This window comes from Mustela erminea, chromosome 4 (assembly GCF_009829155.1).
Source record: "Mustela erminea isolate mMusErm1 chromosome 4, mMusErm1.Pri, whole genome shotgun sequence".
Lineage (NCBI taxonomy): Eukaryota > Metazoa > Chordata > Mammalia > Carnivora > Mustelidae > Mustela > Mustela erminea.
Window position 1 is genome coordinate 64,872,601 of NC_045617.1, and position 20,686 is coordinate 64,893,286.

A 20,686-nucleotide genomic window follows, 5' to 3' on the forward strand; every position below is an offset into this window, starting at 1 on the left:
AAGAGACAATGAATTTGAACCTCCAGCAACTGCTTGCAACTGTGGGTATTGCTCCAGAGACAACAAAAGTAGGGGCAGAACTTGGATCAATTGTTAGAAGCCAAGAGTCCGCTGAGGGCCACCCAAACAGCCTGGAGATGCAGACTGTGGGGATGGGGGACTCATTAGCAGGTAGTGGGAGGGCCCGCAGGGGTGACCCTGCAGAACTTCGCTTTCCAAGGAGGGATCACCTACGCCAAGCCGACTCCCTACAAGTGGCTTGTGCCTGGAGGTGGGGGTAGGGTAGAGGATCAGGTGGCGGTGGAGTCGGTGCGCTAAGTAATAACGACACGAGCCAGGAGGCACCTCCCACGAGTTACTTCCGCACCGTAACTGGGAAAAAACCATGGACTTCGGTCTCCAGACCCACTTCCCACACTGGACAAAGAAGGAAGCGGGAACTGGCCCGTTCCCAGGCTCCCCCTGGTGTTCATTTGTAGCACTGTCTACTGTCGGAAGTGATTTTCCGACGGCAGCGTGAAGCTGGGGCTCGACGAGATCCCGCCCCCGCCCCGGCGACGCGGCCTCACCCGCGATGCCGTAGTGCTGGGCTGCGGCGCAGGCAAGCCGGCCCGGCAGGTACGGGGAGAACTCGGCCGCGTAGCCGTGGCGGCCGGGCACCCGCAGCGTCCGCACCGCTCCACCAGGCGCCCCGCTCATCCCGCCCGCCGCCTCCGGGCCTCGCCGTCCAGTGACCGCCACAGCCGTTCCGGATCGGAAGCAGACAGTCCCGGCACCCCTAGTTGAGAGGCCCAGGAAGACGAGGCGGAAGTGAGGTCACCTGGAGCCCTGAATGCTAGATTTCGATTGGTCCGCAAAGGAAAGGTCATTGACTCCGATAGAGCCCATTTTTGTTTGGGGCAAAACAAAGCGATTGGCGCCACCTACTCTGAACTGTGATTGTAGGATTAGGTGAAGATTCTGACAACTTCTGTTTTTGTGTATCAGCCTTCTCTGCGGAGTTTTTTGGCTTTTATTAGTTCATTGAGATTTCGGAAGACTAGCATCAAGAAGTGTTTCTGACGATTACAAAGTAAGAAAAGCTACAGCAACTCTGAATCCAAGCAGCAAGCAAAAAGGCAATTGAGTGCTGTGTTGTCAAAGGTAACTTGAAGCAATGTTAAATCAGGCGGGAGTTAAGCTTAGGAAAAAAAGAGATCATAAGCAGTTAACTTTTTAAAAATTCTCACTGTGTGTATTGTATAGTAACTAATGCTCAGGTGCGAGGCTAAGGAAAATTAAAGTTCATTCATTCATTCATTGAAACATTTACCAAGCATGTGCTATAAAGAAGGATAAAGAAGGTGACTATATATAATTTATTTGTCACATATGACACTGTTGAGAGTGAAAGAGAATGCAATTAATAATGAAGCCAGGGAAACCTGCACAAACCTTGTCATATGGGTCAGCTTAACTATACACCAAGTACAGTTTTAGGTACTTAGGGTTTAAAAGCTTTAGGTACTTGGAGTTTAAAAGCAATAAGATGTCCTCTGGAGATGGGCTAACCTGTCAACAATTGACTGTGATCAAAATACTGTAGGTGCTATTAGAAATATATCCAGATATTTTTTAAAAGGAAGTTGTCAGTGCTGAAGGAACAGCTTCAGAAAGAAGGTATTTGTTTGTGATGAGTAAATAAATGATGAGGTTTTCTTTAAACAGACAAGGAGATGGAGTCATTGTAGGATCAAGAATAACATGAGCAACGCAAGAGATGGAAAGAAAGAAAGGGAAAGAGGGAGGGAGAGAGGAAGGAACACGATCCATAGGAGACTGTAGCTGCCAGAACTCAGCCTAGCCAGATAGAGAAGGGCTAAGGTGAAGACTTGGGTGAAGAGACTAGAGTATTGTACTGGGGCTGGATCATGAAGAGTCTTGCATGCTATACTAACTATACTAATGGAATTTGATTTCTACTGGAATTTAAACAATGGGGAAGCATCAGAGTTTTCAATGTGATAAATTACATGTTCATTCTAAAAGATCTTTTGTGTCAAAAAGTTTCCTGGATAAATGTCCAAAATATTACTCTAAGTAACAAACGTCAACCCCACAAGCTTCCATACTGTATTATTTCATTTATATAATGTTCTTGAAATGACATTACAGAAATGGTGAACAGATTAGTGGTTGCCAGGGGTTACAGATGAATGTAAGTGGTTGGCCATAAAAGAATAATATGAGGACTACTTTGGGTGATGAAAAAGTTCTGTCTATTGAATGTCAATGTTAATACCTTGGTTGTAGTATTATATTGTAGTTTTGCAATATATTACCATTGGAGGAAACCGAGTGAAGGGTACACCAGAACTCACTGTCCTGTTCCTTATAACTGCACATGAATTTAAAATAATCTCAAAACAAAAGGTTTAATTAAAAAATAATAAGAGATCTTCTGGCAACACTAACTGGGAGGACAGAGATCAGAGATGAGGAGGCCAGTTAAAGGACTTTATCATTTGTTCAAACAAAAGATTATAGTAAGGGGAGTGAAAAGTAGAGTCAGATGAGATTTTAAGGCAGTAACTTAAAATAAATTATACACAAGGAACAGGGAGGTGTCAAAATGATTTCCAAATTTCTGACTTTGGTGTGTGAGTCCTTCAATGAAGGACTCTTCACTGAAATAAGGACCATGGGAGGAGAAGCAGGCATGGAAAGAAAATGAGCTCCAGTTTTAACACATTGAATGTGAATTTCTTATGGACTATTGGACATTGCAGTCAGAGACTAAGGCAAGAGTTCTATTTGCATGTAGAAGATACATAAGTCATGGAGAGAATTGTCCTCACTCAGGAAAAGAGTTTTTTTGAAAAGAGAAAATGGCCAAAAATAGAACCTTGAGGAAAACATGCATATGTAAAAGTTGTCAGAGGAAGAGGAGTTCCGGACATATAGGGGAGACACACAGATGGATCCTATTAGTTAATTAATCACTTTGTTCAGAAATACAGCTTGAATTAGGAGGGTTTGCGTACGACACATACCCTCTAGTGCATTTGTTTCATTACTTTCATGACTTTTGCCCTTGTGGGAACCTGAGACCCCAAGATGGTTGATGTCACTCACTCTCATCTCCCATATTTTGTGTTTTTGAAAGTGGCCCAAGATGGCTTGTGAGCTTCTGAATCAGTGTCAACGTCGTGGCTGCAGTCACTTACTTTATTAGACACAGACAATTTACATTCCAATTTAAACTACATCACCTTGACCAAATAAACACAGAGTGGGAGCCCTCAAGTTCTTTAAACTCACAGTCACAGAGAAGACAAGAGACCCAGACAGCTAGTCAGCCATGAGTGTCTGCACCTGCAAACAAAAGGGAAATTAATAAGCCAGTCCCCAAACTTTCCTTCTAAGAGTAGCCACTTCATGTGGAAGGGTGTGCGGAAGAAGCACCAAGTATGACCATCTTATTTAGTGTTTTAAGCACAGTGAAATCCTCAACATTAGTTAGAATTAAATAAATTCCTATAAGCTTAAGAAAGGTTTTAATGTCATTTAAAGATGTTAACATAATGGCAAGGCCTGGAAAACCTTCCTCTGCCAGAAAGTAAGGAAGTGCATGAAAACATTATAAAGACTGGAAAGGTTAAGGAACTCTCTGGAAGGGGCCTTTCCTGGGCATATATGGGCCAGTTAAAATATTGCTTATTACAGATTATAACTTACTAAATAAAGTAAGAATCTAAGAAGCCAGACCAGAAAGAATAATAGGAGAGGAGGCAGTTTTTCTTTATGGTAGAGTTCCTATTGATAAAGGTAGAAGAAATGACAAAAATCACAAGATAATCATTTGGCAATCACCATAATAATTATTCTAAGCAAGAATCGCCAATGGATGTTAAAACTAGTGGGAGGAAGTATGAAGAGAAAAAGGATGTTTGCATAATATCAAAGTATCTCCCCACTAGATTCTTATTAGTTAAAAAAGGAAATTTGGTAACTTTACAATGAAGACACCTAGCAAACACCACCCTTGGCCAAGTGATACAGCATCACCCATAAGGGCTCAAATAACATCACGTGCCTCCTGACTGATGCACTGGGAAGAACACAACATCATTTTGTGATGTTTCTGCCCAAAACACTGTATACCTGAGGAATGCAGATGACGAGGAAACATCAGACAAACCCAAACTCACTGACATCCTACAAAATAACTGGCCTATACTCTTCAAAAATATCGAAGTAAAGAAAGACAGAAGAATTGTTGCCTTTTTAAGCACACTAAAGAGACTTCGCAACAAAAGCAACATATGATTCCGAATTAGATCCTGGACTAGAAAATGTTTTTCTTGTGCTGTAAAGGACAGCAGGGGACAATTGGCAGAAATTGAAAAGAGTCTGTGGATTAGTTAGTAGTTTTATACCAATACCAAATTCTTGATTCTGGTCACTGTATTGTGTTTATGTAAGACTGTGTTCTTGTTTTTAGGAAATATATACTATGTCTCAAGCACTTAAAAATTAGAAAAATGGATACTTAAACAGATGGTTGCATAGATAAAGCAAAGGTGATAAAATGCTCATATTTGGGAATCTACATGAAGTTTATACAGGATTACTTTGAATTGTTTTTCCAACCTTTCTGTAAATATGTAATCATTTAAAATAAAAATGTGTGGCTTTTTTTTTTAAACCTATACTTCTGGTTTCTGATTTTGTACATAAGGAGACTGGAAGTCACTACTCTGTCCTCATAACAAGTAAATAGCTGTAAATTAACAACTCTTCTTAGATCTTTGACGGGAGGACACATAGCAAACCTCTACCCTCTTGACTTGAGAGTCAGACAGGTGAATGCAGCAAGTCATGGCTTACCAGAGCCAAGACTCAGTAGTGGAGACTTGCACAGAACCCAGTGCCTATGTAAGAAAACACAGACTAGAATTCATAAATTACTAGAGGCTCAGTGCAGAGAAGTCTAAGAGTTAAAATCTCTAAGAAGACCCCATCAGAGGGGGGACCCAAAATATGAGAGTTACTTCCATGAGGCCAACCAGGTTCCCACAGTAAATATCAGAGAAAAATCACCCGCTGCTTCTGGCAGAGAGTGGGGTGGTTGAGGTCGGGGGAACCATTTTGGAACATGCCAGAACACTCGGTTCTTAACAAGGCCTGCCCCTTGAAGAAAACTAGTTAACTAGAGCCTAACTGACCTGAAGGAAGAGAAATAGCCAACTCTAGCCCATTCTAGACATCCTGTCCTAGCTTAACAGAGAAAAAAACAAAAGCAAAAAAAAACCTGAGAAACACTTGGGAAGTTCACACTCGAGATGCACAAGCAAGGCTCAGTAAAAGACTGAGACCTAATTGTGGGAACAGAGAGTGGCTCCCCTGCCCCCACACCTTACCACCACATTACTAAAGGCTTATTTATTGCAGACCCGAAGGGTACAATTCCATCAGTTTTGACAAGTGCATGTACTCCCTATCAAGACAGAAATTTCGATCAACCTCAGAAGAGTTCCCCTGTGCTCCTTCCTAATCAAACCTGCCCCTACCTGCACCCCTACCCCTCCTGCCCCAATAACCACTGATGTGATTTTCTGTTTGTTAAGGACCGCCTGAAATTCCAGGACTAGAAATTTATTCCCTGTGAGTTTTTTAATTAACTACTTGAAGATTCCTCTTTTAAATGCAAATAGGCCACACAACAAAGAACATGGAGGAGAATGCTGGGGTTTGATCTCAATTTTCCCTTTATTTCTCAGTTCTACTTTCCCTAGAGTTTTGTACAGAGGAAGAGTTTTGGCTACATGAATCATGTCTAGCGAGGAGGCCTTGAAGACTCTAAGAGGGTGAGATAAAGTATCCCAAACATTTCCAAAGCCATACTGGAACTGCACACTGATTAATCTGCAGAGGGGCCAGCCTAAAGCTCCAACTCTTCAGGTTTGTTTTTAGGCTGAAAGTATAGGGACCCAAGGTGCTAACACTTGTTCTTTGGTGTTGATGTTAATTTCTGATTGCTTATGAAAGTATAGCATTTCTAGAGCTCATGAAGGTAAACATCTGAAAAGGTTCATAGGTTTTGTATGGGTTGATCTTTAAGGGTCTGCAGCAGCAGTTTAGCAAGCCCAAATGGACTAAGGCATAGAGTTGCTCTCTGTCATATTGGGATAATTGAAAACATATGAATGGTTTATTAGACAAAAATATTGCATCATTTTAAATGTCTCAAATTTGATGACTATACTGTGGTTATGTAAGAAAATGCCCCTATTCTTAGGAAATACTTAAGAAATAAGAAGAGATAAAGGGAATTATAAAAGGATAACCCTTCAAATGGTTCAGAAAAAAATAAGGAATATGGGCATGCACAAATAGAATCATAAGCAAATATGGTGAAAATGTTAAGAATTTGGGAATCTGGATAAATGATATATGGGAATTATATGTATCTTGTAATATTCCTATAAGTTTAAAATTTTTATAATTGAAAGGTCATCTGAAGTATATGACTAAAGCTTTTACTAATTCAGATTGTTCTTGTCCAATTAGTTTGAATTAGTAGGAAAGAGCTCTAATTTGTTAAGTAGTACCTGGAAGCCTGTGAAAACTTCTTATACCAGTGCCCACAGAGCCCCTGTCAGAGAACCATATGCCCGAAACACCTGTTGTATGATTCCGTTGCTTCTGACTTCTATAAATTTGAGGACGTATGTTTGGGAAAAAGAGCAGAAGTTTCTTGCTACTTAAGTCTAGAATGAAACAGAACTCATGCACTTTATATTTCAGAGCTAATCAAGTGGAAACACATTGGGGAAATCCAGGTCAACTATAATTCCCATCATGACTAAGCAGCATAAAGACTCTGACTACAGTGACCTAGAACTGACCTCAGGGAGAAATCAGTCAAAACAGAATCATTCATTTCCAGGATTCTTGGTAAGTTTCACTCAGCAATTCATAAATCTTACCATTTATGATAAGCATAAACTTTGGTCACTACATACATTTTACATTTGGACAAACATAGTACAGGACCAAGCTATTTCTCTGGACCATATGTGTTGTTTATATATTCTTAAGAAAGAAAAGTTTAGACAGAGAAACAATTTGCCAAGTATTCAGGGAATGTGTATGATTGTCTTAAATCTGAGCATCAGACGTTAAAAATCTAGCATGCTCATTATGTGCCTCGGATTTCTTAGCTCTGGAAGACAGCATATTCTGCAAACTTGCCCTTTCAGGGGCCCTGGGTGGCACAGTCGGGGAAGTGTCCAGCTTTTGATTTCAGCTCAGATATGATCTCAGAGTGGTGAGATCAAGCCCCATGTCAGGCTCACATGCTGGACATGGAGCAAGCTTGAGATTCAATCTCTCCCTCTCTCCGTCTGCCCCCCCCCCCAAATCTATCATTTCATTTTTATTAACTAAGAAAAAGAACAATATACTGGTTTCCTTCAAACCTGTTCAATCCTTTTGGTCAAAAAGGCAGGCATGCTTTCATCTGAGAAATGAAATCTTCGAAGTTGTCTGGCATTCTTCTCAGAGTGTCTGAGATCCTTGATGTTTTGTAGTACGGGTTTTTTTGTTTGGTTGGTTGGTTTGGGTTTTTTTTTGTTTGCTTTTCTTTATTTCTTTGTTCCTCGAACACCCCAAATAGTCTCCAGCCTGAGGCTCTTTGCACTTGCTATTGTGTAGTTTGAGTCTCTCTCTTTCCTTCCTCTCTTCCTTCCTTCTTTATATTATTCACAGTAAAAAAGAAGTCACTACACTGTAAGTCAATTCATTTTAAATAATGATGAATAGAAATTTCATCTCTGATGATGTTGGCTGTATGATTTTCAGCAAATAGTTTATTCCTGAGTCTCAGTTTCCTCATAAATAGGGCTTCCTAAGAAGGGCCAGTAGACTAGTGAGGGATCGAGAAGCCACATGACTGAGAGAATTATTTAGGAAAACTGGGATATCATTATATACCTATGAAAATGGCCAAAATCTGGAACACCAACACCCCAAATGCTGGTGAGAATATATGGAACACCAGGAACGCTCATTAATTGCCGGTGGGACTGTGAATGGCACAGCCACTTTGCAAGACAGTTTGGTGCTTTCTTATAAAACCAAACAGAACCCTCACCATAGGATGCAGGAATTATGTTTCTTGGTATTTACCCACCAGAGCTGAAAACTTAGGTTCACAAAAAAACCTGCACATGGATGTTTATAGCAGCTTTATTTATAACTGATGGAATGTGGAAGCAGGTTGTCCTTCAGTAGGTGAGTGGATAAATAAACTGTGGTACATCCGAACAATGGAATATAATTTAGTGCTAGAAAGAAAAGAGCTATCAAGCCATGAAAGACATGGAAGGAGCTTAAATGCGTATTACCAAGTGACAGAGGACAATCTGAAAAGGCTCCATACTATGTGATTTCAACTATCTGACATTCTGGAAAAGGCAAAATTATGAAGACAGTAAAGACCAGTGGTTGCCTGGGGTTGCATGGGGGAGGGGGGCATGGTGAGAGTTGGGAGAGATAAACAGGCAGAGCACAGAGAATCTTTAGGACAGTGAAAATATTCTGTATGATACCATAGTGATGGACACATCATTTATACATTTGTCTAAACCTATAGAATGTACAACTTCAAGAGTAAATCCTAATGTAAGTTATGAACTTTGGCTGATGACTATGTATCAGTGTAGGTTTACCAATTGTAACAAATGTACCACTCTGGTGGGGGATGTTGATAATGGGGGAGGCTATGCATGTGTGAGGACAGGGGATATATGGGAAATCTCTTGTATCTTTCCCTTAATTTCTCTGCAAACCTAAAACTGCTCTTTAAAAAAAATAGCCTTACTTTTTAAAAAGTCTGGTGCATGGGGCGCCTGGGTGGCTCAGTGGATTAAGCCGCTGCCTTTGGCTCAGGTCATGATCTCAGTGTCCTGGGATCGAGCCCCGCATCGGGCTCTTTGCTCAGCGGGAGCCTGCTTCTCTCTCTCTCTCTCTGCCTGACTCTCCACCGACTTGTGATCTCTCTGTCAAATAAATAAATAAAATCTTTAAAAAAAAAAAAAAAGTCTGGTGCATAAAAAACAAACTTTAAGGGCAATTAATGTTCTTAAGTAAGTTGAAAAGTGTTAGAATTCAGTTTTATTCTCCACTACCCTTCAAAGTGAAAACTTTCAAGAAGCTAAAAAGGAAAATGAAATCTCCCCTCCCCCATTCCACTAACATGGATTGCCTACGGATTTCTTCTGAAAGATTCTTTTGTTCCCTACACCCACTGACTTTTCTGGGTGTTCTTTAATGCTGCCCCCTACGCAGGAAGAATCTTTACCTCCTTATCCCATAAGCTAACTCTGTGTCCTCTTTCAGATTTCCCCTTAGGGTTGACTTCTTCCAGAAATTCCCACTCATGTCTAAAACTTAACTTCCAAATTTCAAAAGAGCTTGCATCTAATATAGTTTGTAAGAACTGTAATTGCTTTTCTTATTTTCACCCTTCTGAGGGTGATACACAGCATATCCTTTTTGTGACAAACTCAGTGAATAAGATATTTATAAGAGAATTATTATTTTTTTTTTAATGAAGAAAGCAATGAACTGAATGTCAGGACTCTGCTTTGTTTTTTGAGGCAATTGCTTTACCTTTTGGTACTCTATTTTCTCAACTCTAAAATAAGTATGGTGGATTCTGTCCTTTTTATCTCTTAATATTAGGACTCCAAGACTTGCTATAAAGAAAAGTGATTATAGTTGAAGGCTATTTTTATTCAAACTAAAACCACCAGAGGGTGGCCAAGCTTTATCCCAAAACCTGGATTCTATATTTCACTAACAACAGTAATGTTTGCTTCTAATAGTGAGTTCAGAGTCCAATCCAAAGCTGAATTCAGAAAATAAATGTTGCTAAAAATCATGCTCCTCAAGAAAGTTAATGGTGTCACGATATTGAAAGAGAAATCAAAGGACATTGGGTTGGTTTTCTTTAATATATTACCACTTGACGATAAGATCTTTATCCAAAGACTAAGAATATGCAGTAGTTTTCTTGCATTTATGCATTATAATTTAAAAAAATTAACACACGCCTATGGTTAAAAATTATTCAGAGTATACAGTGAGTCTGTATACTGGATACTGTATCCAGTTCTGTATACGTAAGTCTCCTTCTGTATACATAAGTCTCCTTCTGACTCCATACCCTCTAATTTTTTCAGTTCCCTTCCTCAGAGAGAATATATTGCCTACTGTAAAGAAAGCAAAGTTCAGGACAATGCTTAGAATTAGCCACCATTTGTGTTTTTAAACTATGTTTATAAATGTATATATCCTGCTTATAAATTCATAGAATGTCTCTAGACAGAAATACAAGGAGACTGGTAATAGTGGTTGCCATTGGGAAGAAAAATGGAGGCACCAAGAGACAAGAGAGAATCAAGACTTACTACTCACTATAAATGTATTTTTTTACTTTGTGAGTTTATACCATATACAACCAGCAGTTAAAACTTCCCACACTGTATCTTGGAGATCATTCCATATCTACACATAGTTCTGTCTCAAGCTTTTTAACAATACACAGGATTCTTAATCTCCTGGAAATTACATATATTCAGCTTTACCCAAAATAATATTGCTGAGAATGGGCTTTGGAACTAAGAAGATGAGGATTGAAATCCAGGCTTCATTACTGACTATGAGTACAACTATGGTCAAGTTATCTTTAATTTCATTTCCTTTTCTGTAAGTGGATATAATAATAGTGTTTAGGGCTGCTGTGAGGATTTACTGAGCAAATTATGCAGAGGACCTAGGATTATGCCAGGCACAGAGTAAGTTCAGTGAAGTTTAGATTTCTTCCTCTGTTGGTTTATAGAAAAAAAAAAAAAAGATTAAATGCCTAAAATAGAAAGACAAAGTTGTGTTTTTATTGTCATTCTTAATTATAATTGTCTTTGTTGTTTGTAGCAGACTTCTGCTCTGAAGAAATAAATACTGGAGAGTGAGTGTTGAACTAAATGTGTACCCTTTGAAAGGAAGCTTTTCTTTTCATTCTTAGGCAGTTAAATGAGGGAAATCAAAGAGCTTGGAGAAATTACCCAGTCTTATTGTCAGCTGAGCTATACGATTTGAGTAAGTTAGGTCCCAAATAAGGAAGCTATGTGAGACTTAAAAATGATGTATAGCATATGTAGCTTATCACCTGTGTCACCACAATGATCAAGACAGGATTGTAGAACAGTGTGCTTCATGTTACTATGTGTGAATGGTGTTCTTTCATCCCTGAATTTATATATTGAAGCCCCAACCTTGGAGATAGAGCCTTTAGGGAGTAATTAAGGTTAAATGAAGTCACAAAGGTGAGGCCGAATCCAGTTAGACTAGAGTTCTTTTTTCCTTTTTTTTTAAATTTATTTAATTTTATTTTTTCAGTGTTCCAAGATTCATTGTTTATGCACCACACCCAGTGCTCCATGCAATGCCTGCCCACCTTAATACCCACCGCCAAGTTCACCCATCCCCCAACCCCCCTCCCCTCTAAAACCCTGAGTTTGTTTCTCAGAGTCCACAGTCTCTCATGCTTCATCTCCCCGTCCGATTTCCCCCAATTCACTTTTCCTTTCCTTCTCCTAATGTCCTCCATGTTATTCCTTATGCTCCACAAGTAAGTGAGTCCATATGATAATTGACTTTCTCTGCTTGACTTATTTCACTCAGCATAATCTCTTCCAGTTCCATCCATGTTGATACAAAAGTTAGATATTCATCCTTTCTGATGGAGACATAATATTCCATTTTATGTATGGACCATATCTTCTTTATCCATTCGTCTGTTGAAGGGCATCTTGGCTCTTTCCACAGTTCAGCAATTGTGGCCATTGGAGTTCTTATAAGAAGAGGAAGAGGGGCGCCTGGGTGGCTCAGTCATTAAGCATCTGCCTTCAGCTCAGGTCATGATACCCGGGTCCTGGGATGGAGCCCACATCAGGCTCCCTGCTCGGCGGGAAGCCTGCTTCTCCTTTCCCCATTCCCCATGCTTGTGTTACCTCTCTTGCTGTTTCTCTCTCTGCCAAATAAATAAATAAATTCTTAAAAAAAAAAAAAATGAAGAGACACCAGACACTCTCCTTCTTGTGCAGTCACAGAGGAAAGGCCACGTGAGGATGCAGCAAGAAGGTGACTGTCTACAAGACAAAAAGGGACCTCTCCCAGAAACTGAATTTACTGGCACGTTCAACATGGGCTTCTAGCCACCAGAACCATGAGAAAGTAAGTGTCTGCTCTTGGAGCTGCCCAATCATAGGTATTTTGTTATGGAAGCCCGAGTTGACTAACACTACTGAAGGAGTTTCCTCTCTGTCAGGACAACTGGAAAATGTGCTGTTGCTCTATTGAGATATATATACATCTGTGTATATATATATATATATATATATATATATATATATATATATATGGAGAGAGAGAGATTGAGATATATACATATATATCTCAATATATATCTCTCAATATATATATGTATATATGTATATATATCTGTCTGTCTTCAATCAAAATTGTTTCTAAGACCAAAAAAAAAAGGACACAGATAATGCAAATTCAGAAAGCTGTCAAGAAGTGATTACTTTAGCAATAAAATACACAGCTGTGACAGTAAATAAAATCACCTTCATTTTACAAATTAGAAAACTGAGGCCAAAAGAAAGGAAGTCAGCTCCTTCACAACTTCAGGTGCCCAGAGCTCTCATCCCATTACACCTGCTGCTTTAGTGCCATGGGTCTTTTCAGTTCCTAGAGCTTCAGGGCATGGCAAAGGATAGGAGGGGGCAACTGACTGCAGTCTCATGCCCCACCATACCACGAAGGGGCCAAGGATTTAGGGACACACAATATCTTCCCTGAACCCAAAACAGGACCCCTCAGAGAAGGGCTTTTTTTCCCCCCTCTTATTTAGGACATAAATGGAAATTTTATTTTCAATTATAAGTACATTAAGGAATTTACAGATTGTTTTGAGAACCAGGAATAGTGCATTTTACTCAATAATTTTACTCATAACCTATACTCCTTAAACAATAACCATCTAGCTGAGATAATTAGCCCTCTAAATATTTATAGATGGATAGAAGTTTAACATTTAAAATGAGGGTTATAGACACGATTTTTTAAAATGCATTTGCAACAACCCCCAAAGTACTATATAAATATAATTCCCCACATGATGCTTTAAAATTTCTCTTTATAAATCTGTCTATCTATCTATCTATCAGTCATCTATTTATAGGTAGACACACACACATGCAGACACGCATCATATTGAGTTAAGATATCTGTGACAAAGACTGCTGCCTATCCAATATCCATTTTCCCCTTCTTCCCTGGTAATAAAACCCCTACATTGATGGTTGCATATAAGTGTCCTGCTTTAAAGCTACAGTTTCCAGCCTCCCCAATGGATATCCTTTCTCCAAGTAGAGTAATTGGATGAAGATTCTAGGAAAGCTATTTTAAAACAGCTGACTAGCGATCAGACATTCCCTTCCTTCCTGCTGCCTAGAATATGGGCATGATGGCTGGATTACAACAGCCATTTTCTAATCATGAGGTGACCATGAGGATGGAAGCATGAGATAGGGATAAGAAATGAGAAACAGTGAAGGAGTTTAGATCCTGGGTGACAGTGGACCCACCAAGGGAGTCCTGGACACCTAAATCTGGACTTATTTTACAGAAAAGAAAAATGTGTATCTATATTAAGCTCAATAACTTTGGATTTTTATATATCTACTAACTGGAGTATATGTTTTATGAAGGCAGGAATGTTTGCCTTTTATGTTCACTGGTATATCCCAGGGACCTGAATTAGGTATTCAAGAAATATTATTGAGTGAATCCCACGTAATATAACCTAAAGCCTCACTGTATTTTTTGTAATACTGCAAAGGGTAAGCTGAGAAAATTCTGGAGTTTTTGCAATGCTAAACAGAGATTAGCAAACAAAAAACAGCTGGAACCTTGGCAAAGAGTGGCACAGGAAGATTTTTCCAACCTAAGCTAAAAATAGTGTGGTCTCTCTGGGAAGGACAGAAGCTGGTTCCAGCTGGGGTAAACTGTTTATGGTGATGCTGATCATGGAAAAAAAATTCTGAGGGGCTCTGAGATATTAGCCACTCTTTACCTTGCAATATAAGACTATAAAGTTTTAAAATATTTCATTCCATCACCAAGGTTTTCTAGAATATAAATGATTAAATATATTAATAAGTAAACCACATTCCAATACTGGATTTGGGGCATCTGGAAGTAAAATCCAGGTCTAATTTACTTTGTCTCAAGCACCTTAAAGAATGCTCAGTACATAATAAATCTTCCATAAATGTTGCCAACTTGAGTTGAATTAGAGAAGTGGGATAGGAAACATGAAATATTACTTATCTTCTCCTATTTCTCCCTTTCCCTTTTGCTATACCCCTCCTCACACCTGCACTTCTCAGGTAGAGTCCAAGTTTGCTAGAAGTGTCAATGGAAGTTGATTTAAGGACTGCCTGAAATTCTAGTACTAGAAATTTATTCCCTGTGAATTTTTTACATGATTACTTGAGGATTCTTCCCTTAAATGCAAGTAGGCAATATGACAAAAAATACTGAATTTTAATCTCAATTTGCCCTTTACTTCTTAGTTCTATACTTTCCCTAGAGTTTTATTTCCTCCTACGTAAAATGGAAGTTTCCATTACATCATTTCTAGCTAGGAGGGCTTGAGGACTATAACAAGACTAGATAAATTATTCCAAATATTTCCAAAGCCTAACAAGCATTGAACATTTGTAATTCTGCATCAGAAGCCAGCCTAAAATTCTAGTTTTCTTTGTTTTTAGGCTGAAATTATAGGGAGGCAAGGTTGTTACCAATTATATAGTTACAAACTGGCTCTCTGGTGTTGATATTAAATTCTGATTGACCACTTATGAAATCATGACTTTTCTGAGCTCATAGAAGAAAAGTCTTTGACAAAGTTTGTAGGTTTTAAATGGGTTGATCTTTAAGGTTCTGCATTGCCAAGAAGACTAAAGCATAGAGTTGCTGTCATTCACACCTTATCATGCATGTGTCTTTTCTTCAGCTTTATTGTGGTATAACTGATAAACAGAAGTTGCATACATTTATACATGCTTTGCTATATCTATATATTATAAAATGATAAATACAATCAAACTTAACATACCCATCACCTTATATAGTTACCTTTGGAATTTCAAGTATACAATACAGTATGGTTAACTACTAGTCATCATGCTGTACATGAGATCCCTGAACTTAATCATCTTGCATAAATGAAACCTTGTATCCTTTAACCAATATTTCCCACATATTCCCCACCTCAGCCTTGGCAACCACCATTCTACTCTGACTCTATGAGTTCAACTATTTTAGTTTCTATATATAAGCAAGATGGTGTGGCGTTTTTTTGTGTGTCTGGTTTATTTCACTTAGCATAGTGTCACAAATCATAGGCTTTCCTTCCTTTTGTAGGGCTGTATAATATTTCCTTATTGTGACTTTGAATAGAAGTCTTTAAAAAGAGGGAAGATACCAGGGCATTCAAAGCCCTGCAGAGAGATCATTTACAGAACTTAGGGTACTTATAGCATTAGTATCACTTAGAAAGGACTCCCATTCTTCTTATAAGATGCCCGTCTACTACCTGTCCTCATCAACTTTTGGGGGTACTTGTTTTTTCTCAACTGAGAAATGGTTTTCATCTCAATATAGATCAAATCTCAGAGTTGCATAACATCTAAACTTGGCCAATGCTGTGAAAGAACATTTAATTAAAATAATGTAGGTGGGCATGGCTAAGGATCTGTAATTATATATTTAAAAATATAATTTTTGTTTTTATAACTGCTGTGGGGGCCTCATAAAGACTCAAATTGGAAATACTTAACAACTCACATCATTTTGAAACTAGTTTATCTTTCCCATGGAGATAGACAAGAAGTAAAATAATTGAAATATGTGGTCTTTCCATCCAGGTGAATAGGTTGCTGTGTCTAAGGCTGCATATGATAGTTATGTGAAAGAATTTCAGAGAAGGGTGAGATTTTGGGGTTTTTTTGCTTTTGTTTTTGTCTTGCACAGCATTGTGCTGGGCACATAATAAGATTTTAATCAATGTTTGCTAGAGGGTAGTATAATAATCACTCAAATAGTTCAATCATTATCCTCAAATATATGATGGATATTTATTTATTTACTTATTTATTTAAAATATTTATTTATTTATTTGACAGACAGCGATCACAAGTAGGCAGAGAGGCAGGCAGAGACAGAGGGGGAAAGCAGGCTCCCTGCTGAGCAGAGAGCCCGATATGTGGCCCGATCCCAGGACCCTGGGATCATGACCTGAGCTGAAGGCAAAGGCTTTAACCCACTGAGCCACCCAAGTACCCCTATGATGGATATTTAGACTGATGTACTTTAAGGGTCCTTCAAGCTCTGGGAGTCAATAATTATGGGCCAGTTGTTTACCTCACTCATTTTATATCTTTCATCACTTATTTTAGTTAGACTTTGCGGTTAAAAGTTTTAGAATCTTGTAGGAATGTCAAATGGGGCAGCTGACATGGAAACAGGATACCAGTTCCTTAAAAAATTAAACACACAATTATCTTATGATCCAGAAATTCCAGCTCTGGATATATACCCCAAATAACTGAAAACAGGGACTCAAACAGGTATTTGTAAACCCATATTCATTGTAGCTTTATTCACAGTAGCCAAAATGTGGAAATGGATCCTGTGTTTATTGATAGATAAATGGATCAACAAAATGTGGTATATACATATAATGGAATGTTATTCAGCCTTAAATAGGAAGGAAATCTACATGCTACAACATGAAGAGTCAACTTTTTGTTTGTTTGTTTTTTGTTTTTTTAAATACTTTATTTATTTAGTTGTCAGAGAGAAGGAATGAGAGAGAGAGCACACAAGCAGGCAGAGAGGCAGGCAGAGGCAGAGAGAAAAGCAGGCTCCCTGCCGAGCAAGGAGCCCAATACAGAACTTGATCCCAGAACCCTGGGATCAGGACCCAAGCCAAAGGCAGTGGCTTAACCCACTGAGCCACTCAGGTGTCCCAAAGAGTAAACTTTTAAAGACATTATGCTAAGTGAAGTAAGCCAGCCAAGAAAGGACAAATAAAATATGATTCTACTTATATGAGTTAACTAGAGTAGTCAAATGTATAGAAACAGAAAGTAGAAATGGTGGTCATCAAGCAGGCTGTGGAGAGGAGACAATGGTGAATTAGTGTTTACTGACTGTAGAGTTTCAGTTTGGGATAGATAGATATATGTTTTGTACTAGAGATGGATAGTGGTGTGGTGAAGGTTGCACAACAGTGTGAATTACTTATTGCCACTGAGCTGCATAATTAAAATGGTTAAAATTGTAAAATTTATTATATATATCATATATACATACATATACACACATATATACAATACATATATATATTGGCACAACAAAAATGTTTTTGAATCTTAACTAGAGTGTTTGTGTTTGGTCTAAGATATGTATTTACTATGGGATTCCTATATTACTATGCTTCTATGTAGAAGGAGAAACAAGACTCTGTGAGTGATTGATATAATCCGAACACAGCATAAAGTGCATTTAATAATTTTCCTTGTTTTCTGGAAAGACAGAGATGTCAACTGCACCGGCTTTTGGAATCAGTCTTAGGATTTTACCTAAGCCTCATGTTTTTTACTTTTGTGATGAGGAGAATCTAACATCTATTTGTATACTTTTAGCTCTTGGGCAGGATTAATATTTATGTGATGCTGTAAATGTGCTCACAGCTCCTTGATTATGTATTGGATACATTGGACAAATGGGTAGTTGTGTCCTTTAAACGGATATTGGCTCTAATGGATAAATGGCTGGATAAATAAATGGGTGCCTTGTCTGTAAGCCCAACTCAGCCAAATGACATAGGGTATGATGACGACATGGGCTAGGGTCTCCTCAAAACTCCAGATAAAATCTCCCTCAAGGATTTGTAGTGATGATTAAATGAGATAATATGTGTAACTGTAAGGTGATTACTGCAGATTCTTATTTTGGTTGTGCTTCCTCGCTCTGGTCAAGTACTAAACTTACTTCTTCAAAGCAGAGAATTTACTACTCTCATTCCTATTTCACTCTTAATCCTCTCCCTTAACCTCTTTCACTATCACTGAGGAAGGAAGGCTTCCCAGTGCTGTAAGGACATTGCTAATTTTTTGTTCATGTACTCTCCAAAAATATTTGGAAAAATCATGAACCCCCCACATACAGCTGCCCTATAAATGTTTTCTCATAAGTTTAAATAGCTGCAAATGATGTATGGTCATGATTATTGAAAAATAATGTCATTTTAAAATTCAAAATATTTTGTCACTCTTAAATGTATCCGATGGACTCTAGAAACAACAGCTATTTGACACAATTATTTTATTAGTTATCTAATGCAGTGTAACAAATTGTCCTTATGCTGAGCAGTTGAAAACAACCATTTATTTTCTCATTTTCTCTGGGTTAGGTCACTCAAGATCTTTCACAAGACTGCAGTCAAGTCCAGGGCTCCAGCCTCATCTGAAGACTTGACTAAGTAGAATTTGCTTCTAAGTTCGCTCACATAATTGTTGGCAAGATTTACTTCCTTGTGGACTGTCGGAGGGAGGGTCTGGTTCCCTGCTGGCCAATGGCAATAGTCCTTCCTCAAGTCCTTGTCATCGGGGTTCTCATAAGGCAGTTCATAATATGAACCGTGTGTACGTGTGTGTGTGTGTGTGTGTGTGTGTGTGTGTGTGTATGAGAGAGAGAGATGTGGGACAGGTAGGGAGGAACAAAAGAGGATGAGCAAGATGGAAATCACAGTCTTTTTGAAATGTAGTCTTTAATTTTTCCCATCTTTGTGTATTTTATTTATTTATTTGCCATATAATGTATTGTTTCAGGGGTACAGTGTAGTGTGCTCTTGAAAGCTACATCCCAGCCCGTCTTTTGTATTTTCTTTGTTGGAAGCAAATCATTAGGTCAAGGCTCTCCTGGGATGACACAGAGAATGAATACCAGGAGGAAGGGATCTCTGGTGGCCGTCTTATAGAGGGTGCCTATCTTTTTACTATTGTTATCACTTTTTAAAAAATGTTTGAACAAGGTCACTATTGTTAGAAAATTTATCATTTCTTTTTGTCCTTGAACTCAAAATTCCATTCTACGAATTTCTCCTGAATTTTGTTTTAATCTAGTATATGTTTATGCCTGGAATTATTTTATTGATTTCCTTATCATACATCACAAAGAAAATTATGTATATAAGTTGAAGTTTTAATTTAAAAATTTCCTATAACCAGTTGGCTTTAGGGATTAATTTTTTCTAGGATGCATTATCACTTATTAGTGGTAGTTGTAGTACTAGTATTATAATTAGTGTTATTGATCAAAATTATATAAACACTTAATGAAATTTAGTAATTATTAAATACAAAAAGTAAAATGTCATTCGAAATATATTGCTTAATGCGACAAGTTTCTTTCTTTTTTTTTTTTTTTCAGTTAGTTCATTTATCCTTTCTCAAGTACAATTTATTCTTAGAATGGGTCAGGGTCACTGGTACCTGAGGCGCTAATAATGTTCATTAATGATAACTGTTAAATATCTCATTTTTAGAGGAATGCATACTGTATTCCCATTAAACCACTCTAAATTTAATAGGTTCATGGGTGAAATAATAAATGAGCAGAGATGTGGTTGATCAACGACAGAGAGTTCAAGTAAAAATTAATAGGATTTAGAAATATGTAACAAACTTCTGGGAAAGGTTAACGAAAATGTTTCCTCTGCAAGTCTAACTAAATATTCATGTAAAGAGAAACACCCACTTGCTAAAAAAGATAAAAAATGCTGAAAACCTTCCCTCCACCCTAGCAGCACAATAAAGATGCATTTGTAAAGGACACAGACCAGAAAAATGTGTAACAGAAGAAACCTACATTTCAGAGTTCATCTCTTTTCCCCAACAAATTTGAAATAACCAGGAGGAGTAGAAGTGATGAACACAATAGAAAGTGCATTATTTGCAGGGCTCTTCTCTACTGAAACTGAATGCTTTGGCTCAGAATAACAGGTAAGAGGGACTCATCTTCACAGACACTGGAAAGTGATGCAATCAACGTCATGTTCACACATGTGTGACAGCAAAGTAATTTCTGCCTTTCATTATAAATGGCCATGATTGGTGTGATAAAGATGTCTCATTTGGGAATAAACATGGAATGTTTGTATTTTCCAATTATTGCCAACAATTATTTCTTTTTTTTTAAAGAGTTTATTTATTTATTTGACAGAGAGAGAGATCACAAGCAAGCAGAGAGGCAGGCAGAGAGAGAAGGGGGAAGCAGGCTCCCCGCTGAGCAGAGAGCCCGATGTGGGATACGATCCCAGGACCCTGGGATCATGTCCTGAGCCGAAGACAGCGGCTTAACCCACTGAGCCACCCAGGTGCCCCCAACAATTATTTTTTATATTTAATCCCCTTCATGCTGGGTAATAGGACTGTTGGTAAAAACCAACAGGTTTTTTTTTTTTAAATTTTTACTTAATTAGTTACCATACAGTACA

General features: G+C 38.3%; 1 protein-coding gene and 1 long non-coding RNA gene across 3 annotated transcripts in view; one reads left to right on the plus strand and one right to left on the minus strand.

Moving 5' to 3' along the window:
- PEX7 (peroxisomal biogenesis factor 7) overlaps positions 1-814 on the minus strand; it is a 90,987-nt gene extending 90,173 nt beyond the window's left edge. For both annotated transcript variants that reach the window (XM_032339406.1, XM_032339407.1), the window contains exon 1: positions 570-814. In XM_032339406.1, the coding sequence (XP_032195297.1) occupies positions 570-699 (130 nt within the window). In that variant the 5' untranslated portion in view covers positions 700-814. The remainder of the gene's footprint in view (positions 1-569) is intronic.
- LOC116588414 lies at positions 781-19,321 on the plus strand. Its single transcript, XR_004284932.1, has 4 exons — positions 781-1,143; positions 5,763-5,943; positions 6,790-6,939; positions 18,602-19,321. It is a non-coding gene; the product is annotated as an uncharacterized LOC116588414 (long non-coding RNA).
- The last annotated feature ends 1,365 nt before the right edge of the window (positions 19,322-20,686 follow it).